Below are 16,731 nucleotides of genomic sequence, written 5' to 3'. Positions count from 1 at the left end.
CTGATCAAACACGACAGGCCGAGGACCTCAGATAAAATTAAAGAGCCGGGGATTAAAATATGAGCGTCCCGGGATCGAGCGACAGTTTTCTGTAAAGTATACGGTTCAAAATAATTTTTATCTTATTCTGGGCCTCGGTGTGTTTTCGGTCCCTTCCTCCACCTTTAAAGACACGTCCTGTGCAAACTTTCTAAAATTTATGAAAACTTTCAACAGAATGTGAAGCGACAACAGACATAACAGGAGACGTCTGTATCTTGTGTTGCAGAGATGTCAACTGAAGATGAAATCGGGCCGTGCTGTACTCTTACACAACACCATGTTAAACCACAGGGTGGAGACAGCATAGCCTCAGGTTACTCCAACATTATTCAAGCTAGTTTTAGCTCAACATTTGTACAAAATAACTGAACAATGTAACAGCAGTTTGGGTGAAACTGTACTAAAACTGCCATCCTGCACTCAAAGGTTTCATTAACTTCTGAGGAGGGCTTTTCCAAAAAGCACCTTTAAACCAGCTTAGTTCCTGACTGGCTGATGAGACGACCTTACTTATAAAAATATAGCCTCTTTATGACATCACAGAGATCTGAGAGTTAAAAAAAATGATAAACTGAGTGTTTAGAGCAGTCTGACGCCTGAGCCTGTAACTTATTATTTATCGTTATTTGAGACAATGGCCATGTTTAATGTGAACATTCACTATTGGAACAGGAAATGAGGAGAAACTGATTAAGACCACTTTAAAGCAATAAGTTTCCCGGTTTGGTTTGGGTGGTCACTGCAGCCTGTGTTATACCTCGTTTGGCCTAAACTAATGTGTCATTCATATTTTTGATTGGTCCAACAATACAGAGTTGAAGTAATAATCTAATAATCTTTAATTTTGTATTTAAACTTTATTGAACTACACTGTGTAAAGTCTGGACAACTGTAAAAGGGCAAAAAGTAAAAATAAAACACTGATAAAAACAAGAGTAAAGTCAATAAAACAGAACAAAAACTGAATGAAACACTAAAACCGAGCGTGAGCAGCTCGGGGACAGTCCGGCCTACCTTCCTCACATCCGAACTTTTGGGCTCGGTGGTCCAGGTGATGATGCGAGACACCGCGAGCCGAGTCTCGCTGGAGTTGACGAAGTCTGTGGGGTCCATCTGCCGAGCCAGCGACTCGATGTACTTTAAAATGGCCACCTTCACCTGAAGAGACAAGAAACACCTGGTCTCGCTGAAGTTACATCAGCCAATCAAGAATCAGCTCGATTCTCTGCCTTACCTTGAGGTTTGGGGTCTGAGTCTGATCCACGATGAACCTCATCAAAATGTTGAACTGCTGGTCAAACGGGAAGGACTCCCTGACACGGGGAAAGAACAGAATCACGTTAGCGTCCACCCTACTGCAGCGGTCAGGATCCCTGAACCGCAGATTTCTGGAAACATTTCTGATCATGTTTCAGTTTGAAAACTGCATGCAGTCGCACTCGTGGCTGCTGGCGGTGCAGGTGGAAATGCAGCAACAAGCTTTCTAACAGCAAGAACCTCCAACCAGCATCTGTGGGGCTTTACGAAGATCACATCCATCACTTGTGTGGGTTCATTCAGGCCTTCACATTTATGAAACACTCCCACTCGGCTTCCCATTTCTCTTCTTTCTGGTTCTTTCATACCAGCATTTTTCCCACTTCCACTACAGGTTAGTTGGTGTGTAGGGAGGGGTGAAGGGGGCTGATGTTGGGGTTAGGGTCCTGTGCTGGTGTCTGTTCATGCAGAAGGAGGGCTGCAAAGATCAGCGTAGCTCCTACAGACCACCATCACAGCACTGCTGCAGGACTTTAACTCCAGATGGACAAAAATGGAGAATTTTATTGAACGATGTTTTGTACCTTCTAGTATGACTCTGTGGAACAAGTGCAGGTGATCTGAGGTGTGCTTTGACTGCTGCTGCTGTGATTGTCTTTAAACTAACAAACCTGGATCGGACAGTAGTGTTTATTCTGATGTAGTTTGATTTTGCCTTCACTTTAAATTTGCTCGTGCAGCAACGAGCAGCAGCTCCAGGTTAAAATGTCCATCAGAGCTACAACTGTGCACGTATCTGTTAATGTGAGGAAACGACAGACTAACACAGAACAACAACAACAATGTAAAACCTATGTTCACGCAGCACCGGCTTTAGGTCATGCGCCTGCTTGGGGGCGTGGCCTAATGCCCCCTGCTCACTGACTGGATCAGAAACAGTTTATCCAGTAAAACGTTCTCATTTTAAACACCGACTGCTGCTCCTTCTCTTATTGATCGGTCGATTTTGTTGCTTTCACAGAAAATACTGAGCTGTAAATAACGTGTTTCCATCCAGTTTAGTTAAATAATTTGATCCTTCACGTTCAGCCGTGTGGTTTCCAGACCTCGTGACATCCAGGGCCTTCTGGACTTTGGCCTGGACTGAGCCCAGCAGGTCTGCGCCCATCTTTTTCAGCAGCTGGGTGAGCAGGACGAAGAGCCAGTCCTGCAGGTCCTCCCTGTGCACCGTGACGAAGTCCACGAGAGTTTCCAGGAACATGCTGAAGACCTGCAAACACCCACAGGTCAAACATTTACAACGCAACTCGTTTTTAAGGAGGAACAAATATCAAACTGGTGTTTTTAATCTGATTTTATTTGTAGGATATGAACTGAAAAACAAACTTACTCTCTGTTGTTAAATCCACAGCAGGGCAGACCATGCAACAAGGGATGCTCGTTAGTAACAGGAAGTCACAGCACACACATATAATGTACCTTCATACTGAAGGCCGTATTCATCCAAATGACTGTTTTAAAGCTCAGATTCGTTACCTTGCTGTGAGGGTCTGCAAACATCCGTGTGAAGATCTCACAAAGTCTCTTCAGCTCCACTCGGCTGCAGCCAAAACAAAAAAACCAGACAGCCAATCAGACATCATCGATCAATCATCGGCATGACAACAGCTTTAAGCCAGCAGCCCCGTCACAGCATCCGGGTCACTGATGACGCAGGAACTGAACACTATGAACCGGTTTACATTTGGATTTAAAGGCCCTTGCTAGGTAACCACCAATGTTCAGGTTATCTTACAGGCTAGAAGGTCAAAGGTCATGCTCACAGTTATTGTGCTGGTCTCACCAGTCAAGCAGCTGACTTGTTTAGCAAAGATTTTAGGAACAAACTGCTCCACCTGAGGACAAAGTCACCTGGACCAAACAAAAAGACCACCATGTTTGGCTCCTTTGTGGTGGTGGTGGTGGGGGGGGGGGTATCTGAACACAGTATCTGCATTACTCCAGAACAGCTGACTGATACTGAGGACGACACAGCAGCGACCCGGATGGTGAACCTGCTGGTTAGCACTGATTTTCAAAGTAAGAGTGAGAAAAATAGAAAGAAAAAAAAAAATCACATTTAATAAAAAATAAGTTATAAAATGTTCATTTGGTGGTTGTTAATAAACTTGGGCAGCAACATGTGACCAAAGCTCAGAGAAGCTGAAAACCTGATTTAAATTTGGCAGATCACAATGTACATCCTGTATAATGACAATAAAGGCATTCTATTCTATTCTATCTCCCGTTCAAGGTCAACTTTGTGTGCATCACTGGACCCACATTTATAGATCCCTCTCTGAGAGCCCCCCCCCGAATTTAAATAATTCTGGGAGGGGGACAAAGGGACAAATCAGCAGCTTGGGTGGGCGGTGACAGTCTGTGTTTTCAGAGAGCCTGCAGCGCTCCCACTAAAGGTCACGTTGGATCTGCCATCATGTTCCTCCAGCAGAGGGAGACGGGGCAAAGTTCAAGCAAGCTTTTTTTGTAGTACTTTTTATATTTTTGTCCCATTCTGAGGAAAAAGGATAATAACTAACCATAAAGCACCAAAGCTCATACTTCAGTATATATTTGTGTATCCCACAGACGGCCCTCCTACCTCAGTATTCTTTGGCTCTTCAGGAGGTTCTGCAGGCCCAGCAGGCCCTCCTTCCTCTCAGACCAGTTGGAGCTGGCGCAGTGGTTCAGGACCTCGGCCACGTCCTCCGTCTGCCGCAGGTAATGTGGGATTCCTCCGTTCCGCGAGCCGTACGAGCGCTCCGAGCACGCGCTGGAGGCGTCGCTGTTGGCATCGTCGTCGGAGTACATCCCCGGCGATTCGTACCTCCGCCTCAGCGGCTTCCTCTGAGGAAAGACGAGCATCGAGGACGTTTTAGAGTCGGATACCAGCTGTGAGGAAACCATCTGTGATAAAAGGTTGCCTGTTGCATCTGGTAGCCATGCAGTTTGTTCAACAGTTCACACACACAGTATGAAGTTCTGTTATTAAAAATGTAAAGCTTTTTTTCTTTATTCTGTCCCTGAAAAGCCAGTCAAGCAGTGCCACGAGGAAGCAAAGGACACGTCAAACAAAAGAGCATCTCATCTCAAAATATGAAGAATGTACCAAAACAATGAGGTTCAACACGTTTGTACCACAGAGACGTGTTTGCTGGGGTTCCACAGATGCACACATCAGGATGTGATGGACAAACATTCAGAGGAAAACAAAGAGTGAAGAAAACTACAGAAACAGGAAGGCTTCAGGGTGGAGGAGCGATTATGATGAGCCAAGCTGCATTACTGTTTCTGATCTGGATTAGTGCGTGATGGCATGGATGCACAGACGGGGATGCAAAATGAACAACTACCTTATTCCTGGAGTCTCCTAACAGCTGAGATGGTAACAAACAACCGAGAGGAGAAGAGGAGAGAGGAACATTTAAAGGAGGCAGTACAGTCCTGCTCTGCATGCAGCACACGACACAAAACACAGTTACATCTGTGTGACAGTAAAACTGTATTAGAGCCCAGAGCTCCTGGACAAAGGTCCCAGTAACTGTTGAGCTGGATGACATCATTATTTTAGCAGTAAAGGACTCAAAGGCTTCATGGACCCGAAAACAGAGAACAGGAGAACTCGCAGAACCTCCTGGTTCACAGGGAGCACTTGGAGAACAGCAGCTCAAAAATACAATGTTCACATAATAGTTTCCTCTAGAAAAATTCATCATGGTCAAAACATTAGATACAGTTCAACCTGCTAACATGTCCTAATCAACCAATCAGCATGCAGTGCTAGCAGCTACATCAGAAACCCCACACTTCAATCCTGTATCAGCTGACCGGCGACAGGTAAAACAAGACAACGGAGGAGAGCATAGAGAGACTAGCAGCCCGTGCTAGCTACCAAGCTAGTGGCGGTAGATTATGATGATTCATTAATCTGGGATTAAGGACATGAAGTCCTGCAGCTGTTAAACCATCATCCTCACTGTCGCACAATTAAACTTTACATGTGGTCAGAGGCTCAACAAGTAAATGTGAACGCTAATGCAACAATCAGCAAGTTTATAATATACATTTTTGGTAAGGGCACAACTTTTAGAGCTATAAATGGAGGTTTAACATTTTATCCTAGCAGACAGAATCTGAGTATGAATTTATCCGTGAACCTGCAAAAATCTAATTATTTCCATTTTCCCCTAACAGAGAGAAAAAAAAGGTTGTTTAGGAGATATTCACAAGTTCACAAACACTGGAAGACAAAAAAATCATGCTTCCATAAAGCAACTCACCAGAGCATCGGCGACCGCCGCCTCCACCTCGGTGCCGGTGTTCAGGACCCTCATGGCGTTAACGGACGCAGAAATTCTGGCTTGATGCACCAAACCGTACCGGTCTACAAACAGGAGAGGTGAAGGTGAACAGCAGCACTGATGCACTCACACAGTTACCTGCTTCTCTTACTTACTGCTCGCTGCACACAAAAAGCAAAACGCTGCAAATGAAGAGCTGAAAGCATCATTAAGGCTCCGACCACCGAAGGCAAAAGCAACGTGTTACAAAAGGAAAACCCAGATGACCAAAAAGCACAGACATGCATCACAGCGGCCGCTTTTCCCTGGAAGATGAAGGATCTACGATACCAACGATGCACCGAAGAGGAAAAATCATAATCATGAGCTTGGATGTTTAATAAACACTTCATTGCACAGGAAAAAAAAACACAAATGAATTTGTGATGCAGTGGAAGAAATGAACACAAAACGATTTAACTGCAGCGACAAACAAACGACCACTCTCAGAATGTCACCAAAATCACAGCTAAATCCAAACAATGTAAAAATAAGGCACTGGGAATGCAAACGAGGGAATAATGTTCCACATAAAAGAACTTCACATGCTCAACACAAAAACACTGAACAACTCTGCAGGAACAGAAACTACAGGTGCTGCCCGCACTCGCTGAACACAACCACAGAAGCATGCTGGCTGCCGTGATTCGTGTGGAATATACAGGAAAAAACGGGAAGTTGGGAAGTCTGATCGTGCAGGTCACCTGACTGGCCGTGGGGGTCGGCCGTGGAGAGAGCGCTGGTTGAACGGGAGTGACGTCGGGAGGCTGCGGGGGACACGAGAGGCGGGCAACATCGGGACCAAAGGGTTAGAGGTGCAAACACACAGAAGCCATTTTTACTCTGCTGGGCTGACCCGCACACATTGCTCAGCTCCTCCTCCGGGGCTCAACGGCCCCCAGGCAGCAACTTCTACAGTTCTGAAAACAGCAGCCCCACTCAGGTGATGGAGCTGAGGTCAGCTCAGCAGTGTAAACACATATAACAGGAGGTGATGCCCATCATAATAAAGAAGAAGCTCTAACATTAATTTCAGGTGAAAACACACCGACTGTCTCCCAGCACACATTCTGAACTCTCAAAGTAAGAAAATCACAGATGTTTCCAATCATAAAGAAATCTATAAAAATTCATTCATTTATTTTTCACCTGTGATTTTTCTACGAGTCAAAATATGCTGAAAAAGCACAAAACGAGTGAGTGAACTGTGTCTGCTGGCAGAGAACCAAACTTCTCAAACACAGAGCAGAAGAGAAGCTGGTCTTCATGCAGGTCTGTGGGTGACCACAGTGACCAGTCTGCATGCAGCAAATGCTTTTCTGACCATTTAACCTGCAAACCTCATGTTTGGGTAAATTAAACTCTTTTGGGGGGGGGGGCACTTCCTGACCTACAAAGCACCGGAGCCCTCCGGCTCCTCCTGCAGGTGTGGCGCCCACAGGTGAGCGGATCCAGGTATCTCCCTCTGGGTTATGGAGGAGTTCATCTCCTGCCCTAACCCATGACCATGAGCTGGGGACATGAGCTGTATCTGAAGGATGGCTGGGCCCTCACAGGGTGAGGAGGTCAGTGATTCAGAGCAGATCTGCTGCTCCTTTAACTAAAAGGATCCCGTGGAGGGGGTTCAGCATCTGAACAGGATGCCTCCTCGAGGCCTCCTGTATGAGATGCTTCAGGCATGTCCCACTGAGACGCTCCAGGACACCTTAGAGAGACGTGTCTCTCAGCTGGATTAGGAACATCTCAGGGTCTGCATCCCAGAAGAGCTGATGGGAGTCTAGACAATGACTGGTTACAGCTTCTCTCAGCTCATTTTTTCCACTTTGCCTTCAGCTTATTGCAAACAATAAGATCTCTAAAATCTCAGAAAGAGATTTATAAATATTTCAATCCCACTGAAAACAGTCCAACACAGAAACACTGAAATAAAATCATCTTCTAATAGAAAATAAAACGGAGCAGACACAGTTCGTTCATGCACAGAGGAGACATGCAGAGATATAAGAGGACGAGGCAGAAGGGCGGAGCAGGAGGCTCAGACTGCTCAGGGGGTGAAGCTCACCGGGAGAGCGTCCCGACGGCCGTGAGCTCGGAGATACTCACCCAGAGGAGCGAAGCCCCGAGCGGGGCTGGTGTCGCGGCTGCTCTCACGACTGGTGTCGCGACTGCAACCTTGACTCATGCTGGGACGGGGAATGCGGCTCCGGGCTAGCGTGCGGTAGGGGAGAGCAGCAGGAAGAAGAGCTTTACCACACAGGCTGGCTGTCAGGACAACAAGTTAGGTTAGGCGGGAATGTCAGTGTGCATTCACAGGAGGAAGTGTGGGAGAGAGAGAGAGAGGCGGATATGAAAGCATGGAGGTCCTGGATGAGGGTCCTGGAGGATTAACAGCCGACAACATGACCTGAAGTTCTGGCTGAACGGTGTAAAGGACCGCACACACAATCAACTGATACACCAATCAATAGATGTGTCATCAACTCAGCTAAAATAGACTAAAAACAGAAGGAAGGAGAATGGAGAGTAAAGGAAATGAAGTAGAGGAGAGAGTCACTCAAACACGGGTGGGAAAAGTTAGATCCAAACTCCAACTGCTGACAAACAGATCTGGGAACTTCGAGTTTGTGAGAAAATTCAGAAAGGAAATCACTGAGATCAATTCTGATTAAAATGAGAAGAAAATCAAAGAAAATCAAAACTTAATGAAAAATTAACCAGTTTTTCTTAAACTCTTAACTTTCACCTGGTCATAGAAACTTGACAGTCCAGCTGTTTTTACAAAGTTTCACCGGTTTGGAAAATCAGAAAACCCGACCGTCATCCAGAAACTGCTCCCCGCCCTGCACGAGTCCTCGGTGAGCTGCTGGAAGTTCAGAGCTTCGTGAAAACAAATCAGTGTTGGATCAGGAAGTCTGGATAATTATGACTGTGGCTGGCGTCCGCATCCATAACCCTAACCCTCTGCAGCGGGGGTGTCCGCACAGGAATTCTTAAAGTGAAACCATGAAATCAATGAAAATAACTTCTGGGGCAGGTCCACAGCATCTCTGCCATCTTTAGATCTCCCTCCTTCAGTCTGAACATCTCCACCGCTCTCTGCAAGCAAACAACTGCTGGTTCAAACAGACCCAAACTTCACACAGAGATCGCTGCAGGCGCGGATTGCTGCAGGCGCGGATCGCTGCAGGCGAGGATTGCTGCAGGCGCGGATCGCTGCAGGTGAGGAGTGACACCAGCAGCGTGCTCGCCTTTTTCTTTTTTTCCATCGAGTTTGTGAATTTGTTCCCAGGGAGAACATTCAGGAACCCATCTGAGCTGCAGAGCCGTCACCTGCGGCCTGAAAACACCAACATAACCTTCACTCGCACCTGCACTTCCTGCCAGACCGAAAATGAAAACAAGGATCACCATCTTTGGGACAGTGGAGCAGATCCAGCACACCAGAGGCTCGAGTGACGAGGATGTAACAGGAAACGGTCCAGGAACAACATGACGTCTAAACAGACTCTCAGCTTGGCTTTGTTTTTACCCTTTACTGATAACATCCACACACCTCATGTTTTTATGGAGCTGCAGTCACACCTGTGAGGATTACTGAGGACAGGAATCGCTATCCAGACAGGAGAAACGGGCTGACCTCTGACCTTCACTCTGACAATAAACTCGTGAACTGCAGTTCATGCTGCAGCGGCTCTGGATCTTCGTGATGATGTCATCATGTGCTGATGGAAACCAGGTGGAGGCTGACATGATGCTCCACAGCAACAACTTCAACTTACCTGTAACTCAGTATAACCCCCAAATCTTTGTTTACATTAAATATATTTTTATTCCTTCTCTTTTCTTACTGACTTTTTCTTTTTTATTTAGTTTATCTGACATTTAAAGTGACTGTTCAAGTTTCATGTCTTTGTGTATCGATTTGTTTAATAATAATAATAATAATAATAAATCTTATTCATGGGCACCTTTCAAAGACACCTTTAATTAAAGACCAAAATCACTGAATGCATCTGCACCTTTATCCTTATTTTGTTTGTTTATTATTTTTTATGATTATTATTTTTATTTATTATTTTGTTCATCACTGACAGTGAGCTCTGTTCCTCTGCTAAACAAATAAACTTTATTATTCCTTATTAAACCTCAGCTAATGTTTATAATTAAAGCCGGACCTGCCGTCCCACAAACAGCAGCTTTAGCTCTACAGCTGTTAGTGAAGACTGACACCATCAGCAGCCAGCAGGACAGGAAGCAACATCGATAAGCTCCGCCTCCATTTCTGCCAGGCGGCAGCGTCGGGAGCGTCCCAGCGGGGTTTCAACGATGCAGCGTGAAGTAAATTTTTCACCAAGTTTGAAATATTTTAACTCTCGGCCCCGCCCACGGCGCCGGGCGTAGATCTGCGTCAGTGTGTGAAACCTTCGTGTGGAGGTGGCCGTGGTTCACGCCCACTCTGCGTTTTTATTTTACAGTTTTATTGTTCCTGTCATTTTGGCTTTTTTATGACATTTTGAACATGTTTGACTTTCGAGTGCCGGGTCCTTACCGAGGCCCAGTCGGCTGGGGCTGCTCTCCCGGCTGCAGCCCTGGCTGCGAGGGATCCTGCTGCGCTTGTCCGCCGACGTGCTGGAGGCCGACGGCGCGGCTCGAGGGATCCGGCCGTAGCTGCTGTGGCCGAGCAGCTTGCCCGGAGAGCTGGAGCGACTGCCGGCTGTCGGAGAAAAAGAGGACAAAAACAGCGGCTGCGATGAGGGAGGTCACTGCGGGGTCAGTGCAGCCAGTAAATCTGATCATCATGACGAGTTCTCTTCAGAGCTGAATCACAGTGAGAACTCACAGACAGTAAAATCAAACCATCAAGTGACCGAGCTGTTAGCCAGTAAAACCACCAGCTGGGGTCATCATTTCACACAGGAATCCTTTTTTTTTTCTTCTCTACGACCGTCTAACATTTTTCTGTCCCTGCTCACAGATCTCATTTCCTTTGTTTCAGGAATCCAGGTTCAAACTGAATGTGTTTGAGTGAATGCTGCATTACAGGATCGTTTAAGCTGTCAGGCTGTTTCAGGATCTGCAGACGGGGAAGATTTTCTGCAAAAACACTGAAAATATTCAGATCACTGAAATATCTGCCAATGAGAAGCCTGACTGGAATAATTACCAACAAATTAATGTTAAAAAAACTTAACAGATCTTTGATCCTCACAACACCAATGAACCAATTCCTGTAAAAACCACCAGGAGGAGGGAAACGCTCTTTAACCATCACAGAGGCTGCTCGGTCACTCCAAGGTTCAACGAGCAAAAACAGATTTTACAGCTTGCACGTGTGGAGGGTGGAAGGGGGAGGGTAGTGGACGGGGTGGAGAGTAAAGGGGTGGGGTGGAAAGTGGAGGTGTGGGATGGGGTGGAGGTGGGAGACACTGGTTCTAACTAGCCGTGAACACACAACACGTTCCACAGTGAAACAGCAGCAGCTGAGGGTGAGACATGCAGACGCTGGCAGGAGCAGAGCTCCGGCTGGACTTCGTTACTGCGCTGAATCGCTGCTTTTTGCTGATGCGTTCACTGACCACAGTCAGACTGAGTCACAGTGAACTGTCTGTGTTGGACAGTTAATTTCTCTGAGGGGTTAGAGTCCCTCCAGGACTGAAAAAGGTCCCCCTGACAGCCTCAGAACCAGCTCATCATTTTACCTCCACACTATGAAACCTCTCAGAGGCCCTCAGATTACACAGGAGGGTCAAAATCTTCTGTTATTTTTCAAGTACATGAAATACTGGAGGGGCTGAAACTACATTTAAGCACCTCCAAGAGTCTAAAGACCAAATCTGGGTGATTCTGAGCAGCTGTGATGGTTTGAATAAACTGCACAGGAACAGAGTCTTCACTCCATTCACTGGAGAACAAAAGTGCATTGTGGGTAAATTCTAAATGCTTGTTTACTAAAATTCTTTTTAACTGATTTTCTAAAATTACATTTTTGCAGTTTCACAATGATGGGGTGGGGGGGGTTAGGCTACAGCGTAGATTTAGCGCAGTGCTGTAAGTCAGGCGTGACGGGTGAGGCGTCTCTCTTGTGATTGGATGAAGCTGAGGCCTTACCACTGATGGGATTGGCTGATCTGGATCCTGGGTGATGGAAGCGATAGGCAGGACAGGGTGGAGATCGAGAACGGTCAGAATGAGACAGAAGGGGTTATGTTCACTGATTTGTACCCAGCATGCACTCTGGGTGGCTGTGGACATGTTAGCTGTGAGCTCGCAGATCTCAGCAACGCACAAAGATACCACAACACACAAACACCCAAATAACACAAAAGCAACAAAGCGTGCATGCATGGAGGCACACATGCACCAAAGTACAGGTGTGCACAGAAGCAGCAGCGTGTGTGATGATGTCACAGCAGCGCTCTGCAGATGCTGCTTAATGAGCTCCACACTCACATCTCACTGTAACAGCACTGTGTGTGTGTGTGTGTGTGTGTGTGTCTGTACATACGCTGCGACTGTGACACCACTTTGGCCCGACTTCGCCCCCTGCTGTCCACCACCGATGTGCTGGCTCCGCCCACGCTGCCTGAGCTCTGCCTCCTTGTGCGAACACGACCTGCATGAAAAGAAAAAAGAGCGGGGGGGTGATGTGAGTGACTGATGGAGGTTGAAAGCAGCCCTGGACTGACGCTGGGGGAGGAGTCTGAGCAGACAGAATGAGGCAGACCTGGCTGGGGGGGAACACATGAAGGGGACCGACAGACGTGGTTCTGTCAGCATCTGCAGAGTTCTCAGTGTCTGCTGTGACCCACAGGAAAGATGTTCCTGAGTCCAGAGCTCGCCTCTGCACAGAGCTGCCACCCAACGGGAACCACTCCAACGTCCCTTTAAAATCATGGACTCAGGAATCCTATATTTCATTAGGAAATATGCTGGTTCTTTACTTTCATGAGCAAAGAAGAGAAGTAAGAAAGATCTCTGAGCTCTGCTTCCTCTGTCCCACCCCCTCCCACCCCGATGGCCTCACTGCAGAGCTCAGTGTCAGCCTGTGCTTCTCATCAGGAATCAGTGCTCACTGGGTTTCTGTCTGTAATGTTTTGGGTCCCTGTGTTAAACGGCTGCGTCTCTCCGGTGAATCGCGGCGAACTCGCTTTGCTTGTTTAGTAATTCTGCTGGAATTAAATTACCTTCCAGTCCTGAAGGTTTTCCTTCCTGTGATTACATTTAGTTGCCTTCATCCAGGGTCGGAGTTACTCTCACTGAAGCAGACAGGGTTCAGCAGGGTCGGGGTAATCAGTGGGAGGGTATTTGGATTCTCTTTTGTCCAGCAGGGGGCGCCTCCTCTGCTTCTAACAATAAGCCTGGTTGCTGAGCTCAGTAAACACTTTCCTGATGAGTTTATGGTCTCAGTCTTGTTTCATGTTGGAAACGATGGACCAATCAGAGTCAGAAAGGAGCAGGAAGCAGGGGATGCTTTAAGGCGGGGCTCCCTTGTGACTGACATGTCCCTACTGTGGGATCCACCCCTCTGTGAAACACTTGGACCTCACCTCATATTTCACACTGTGAACATCGTTCATGCTGCTGTTGGATGGAGATCCTCTGATGTACGCACACATACTCCACAAAGTGGAGGAAACATTGTGTATGGTGCCAGTGAAAACTTTATCAGCCTTCATAATTCAAAGAGCTGAAGAGCTGCGGGCGGCGTCCAGCTTAAATGATGCAGACCCCCTCCGCTCTGAGCAGCCTGAACTGTGACTTTGGGATTTTACCAAATGTTCTCCGAGCTTGGAACATCAGAACGAGTCATGGGACCGTGAGCTGAAAGGCCAGCTGTAAACAGCTGCAGAGACCAATGCTAACGATGCTCAGCGAGTGCTGAGAAACACACTTTTTACCAAAGTCTGAGAATGAATCCTAAAGAAACATCTTCCCATCCAAACTGTCTCCTGGAGATGTTTGTCCTCGATAAAAATGCTTCACCGCTCTCACCTCTAAGGCCTGTGAGAAAATGTGAGGTGAAGGTTCACTGAATGAACCATCAGTTATGGGCAAAAACCAACTGAGCTCCAACATCTGAAGCGAGCTCTCACAGCGCGCCTGAAACACGGTGACGGTGATCCGGGGAGGAGACAGGATGCTAAAAACAGACCCCCCCGTATACGCTCTCTCCTCACAGATCCATCAGCATTTACAGCAGACGGTAAAACTTTGCAGACACTAATGACTCCACTGATGTCTGCTGTGGAACATCACACAGGACCTTTTTGGACACTCTTTCCTGTCAGTGTGCCTCTGGATGAAGGCTGAATGATTATTGCACAGTTCCAGGTGTTACACTGGACCGCCGCTGCCACGCTGAGCATCCGCTGCAGGCTCAGACCGGCTGCAGCTCTGATCACGTCTCCGAGCCGCCGGCGCTTACTGCCTGAAGCTACTTAAGGTCCACCAGTCTCAGATGACCTCATTAGGGCGTGGCCTCTTTGACTGACAGGTGGATACCTGCAAATATGTGCCAAAAGTAAGAAGTCTGAGCTCCAGTTTTTGTGGGATTTGATGTTACTGAGCTCTGATTGGCAGGTGTGTGTCTGTGCGATGGTCCTGTGCAGTCTGTGGATGCAGCTTAATAAATTGTGAGTCTGGTCCTGGTCCCTCTTTACTTCCTGATTTATTCTGAAGGTTGTTTTTACTTCCTTCCTTTTCCTCCTCGCTTCATATTGTGGCGTGTTTCTTCCCGCCATCTTTTTTAAACACATTAAAAGTTATTTTTCCATTTGGGACTTTTTTCATTAGCCTTAAACAACAGGAGGACTTCTTAAAGCGAGCCCAAACCTGTGAGTGGCACCGTGAGCAGCAGCTCTGAAGATGATCACCTGACAGGAAATCAAACCGTGAACCCGTTTAGTTCCCGACGCCTCGCAGCGCCGTGTCTACAGCAGCACACTTCAGTAACAGTCACAGTGGAGTCACCTGCTGCTCGTGGGTCACCTGGGTCATTCCATATAAAATCAACCAACTCTGAAAAGCTCAAAACCAGCTGAGTTCCTTCAGTGAACTTCAGTGAACTTCGTGACGCCTTCACACTATGAATATTTGCTGAGTTAAAGGACCTCAAACTGCATCTGTGGGTCTTCACAGGTTCAGCAGATCCACACGAAGCTTTCAGGGCTGAAACACAGTTAAAAAAACTGACACCAGATCAGTTTTACACCCACACCAAGAGTCCGAGGCTCATCTTCCAGCCTCGAGTCATCTGGGTTCAAATCATTTCATCATATTTTAAGGCTGCGACTCTCAGCTGTGAGATTAATTTAGCTGCAGTTTTTAAACATGTTGTTCAGCTCTGAAAATTTCATGTGGACATCTGATAAACTTATGAACAAAAAAGACCCCCCCCCCTTTATGTACTTTGAAAATATTCATAGCATGAAGGTCAGATCTAGCAGACTAAGGCTGATCTGATTGTGGGGGTCAGATGATTGATTTTTCATGCAGTGACCCGGTCACAGTCAGAAGGACATCCATGCAGACAGTCCATGCAGAGGCCCACAAAACTGAAGACTACTCAGAGGGATAAAGAGAGGAAAAGAGAGCAGATGAAGAGGAAATGTAAACATTGTGACACCTGACAGAGAGAAACACTCACACACACACACACATACACACACACAGTCCTTACCATCGCTTTTACCAGGAGTGCCATCTATGGGGCATTAAAGAAAGGCGGTGCAGCAGCGAGGGGGAGGAGAGGCACAGAGGAAGACGTTAGTAGCAATTGAAGCAGCAACAGGCGTGAGTGGGTGAGCAGGGGCCTCATCATTATTAGTAACGGTCATTATGGAGCCACGGGGACTCGCTGGAGGAGAACGAGGCAGCGGGAGAAGTTTGTGATGGGGGTAAAGATTACAGTCCATATCTAATCTGTCGGGAGGGCGTGGCTTCAACTTCCCCCATTAGCTTAAACAGGCTGCCGTCACAGCAGGGGGCCACTCAGCCTCAACCAATCAATCTGTGTGAGGTGTCAGCGCAGGATTTAAACAGTTCCTGTTGACAGAACAGTCTAATGACAACATGAGCATCATTAATATTCCCAGGCAGCTCCATAAAAGCCACTGATTACAGGAGAAATGCTTCAATAGCTCACGATGATGACGGGCTTTAATCGCTTTATTCAGAACTGGCTCTAAACTTTGGCTTAATTAGTTCTCACGATAACGTGGACGAGCCTCAGTCTGCCCCTCAAACATCACGCCCCCGTGAAACGTGACTGCTGCCATATTAACCGAGCTATGGGTGGAAATCATGGGGTCACAGGGGCTACCCCCTCTGGCTGTGATACACCTGAAACCTGCCATTCACCTGTCCAGAAACTGACTGCTGCACATTAACTGTAACCATTACTGCAGTGCATCCTGTAGAGCCCTAAATCAATATTAACATTTACTGCTGATTTATTGGCTCCACTCTGACACACTGCCACCTCGTGTTTTGGAGGTGTAATTACAGTGTTATATACACACCAGTTCATCTGTGTTAGTAAAGAAAAGCTGTGCCTTCAACATCAGTGTTTTATTATCTCCTGATTGGCCGAGGTCAGAAACGTGTCATCAGTGCATCTCTATTATACACTGTTAAATAAAACGGTGACAGGCGCTGAAGGCTGTTCTCTCACGCAAACTTCAAACAGGAAGTGAGGCGTTCCTAACTTCCCCTGCTCAGCAGAATCATATGGAGTCACGGCTCTGCATGCTCTTCAGTCATTGGCTGAATCATGTGCTTTGTTACGCGCCTCCTCGTGCATATTTATGGGGGCCGGAGGTTTGTCCACAGTTAGAGACCGATTCAGTTTAAGACATTAGAAGATTCTGGGTGTGAGCGACTTAACGACAGAAAGTCTTCCTCTCTGCTCAGAGCGGGTCAGGAGGACAGAGGGTTACCTAAAGAGGCGTAGGACCCCGGGGGAAGAGCGGCCGCAGAGCTGAACGGCGAGGAGGCGGGAACAGTGGACAGGCGAGACTTGGCGCTGGAGGCGGCGTTGACATCGATGTCACTG

The 16,731-nt window shown here is 47.1% G+C and overlaps 1 protein-coding gene across 22 annotated transcripts in view; it reads right to left on the bottom strand.

Annotated features, from left to right (window-relative positions):
• The window catches only part of clasp1a (cytoplasmic linker associated protein 1a), a 72,165-nt gene that overhangs the window by 10,920 nt on the left and 44,514 nt on the right, over positions 1–16,731 (bottom strand). For 7 of the 22 annotated variants that reach the window (XM_030758471.1, XM_030758478.1, XM_030758472.1 and 4 more), the window contains 15 exons: positions 16,616–16,731; positions 15,358–15,381; positions 12,184–12,291; positions 11,787–11,813; positions 10,228–10,392; positions 7,782–7,886; positions 6,383–6,445; positions 5,619–5,722; positions 4,692–4,715; positions 3,941–4,185; positions 2,836–2,899; positions 2,690–2,692; positions 2,406–2,569; positions 1,277–1,355; positions 1,057–1,200 (listed from right to left, as the gene is read on the bottom strand). The exon at positions 16,616–16,731 is cut by the window's right edge and continues 55 nt beyond it. In XM_030758471.1, the coding sequence (XP_030614331.1) occupies positions 1,057–1,200; positions 1,277–1,355; positions 2,406–2,569; positions 2,690–2,692; positions 2,836–2,899; positions 3,941–4,185; positions 4,692–4,715; positions 5,619–5,722; positions 6,383–6,445; positions 7,782–7,886; positions 10,228–10,392; positions 11,787–11,813; positions 12,184–12,291; positions 15,358–15,381; positions 16,616–16,731 (1,435 nt within the window). The remainder of the gene's footprint in view (positions 1–1,056; positions 1,201–1,276; positions 1,356–2,405; positions 2,570–2,689; positions 2,693–2,835; positions 2,900–3,940; positions 4,186–4,691; positions 4,716–5,618; positions 5,723–6,382; positions 6,446–7,781; positions 7,887–10,227; positions 10,393–11,786; positions 11,814–12,183; positions 12,292–15,357; positions 15,382–16,615) is intronic. The other 15 variants (XM_030758475.1, XM_030758476.1, XM_030758492.1 and 12 more) reach the window with 10 other exon arrangements.

The sequence above is a fragment of the Archocentrus centrarchus genome, chromosome 21, assembly GCF_007364275.1.
Source record: "Archocentrus centrarchus isolate MPI-CPG fArcCen1 chromosome 21, fArcCen1, whole genome shotgun sequence".
Taxonomy (NCBI): Eukaryota; Metazoa; Chordata; class Actinopteri; order Cichliformes; family Cichlidae; genus Archocentrus; species Archocentrus centrarchus.
Note: the sequence above shows the minus strand (reverse complement) of the source record. Positions and strands in the feature narration are given on the sequence as shown.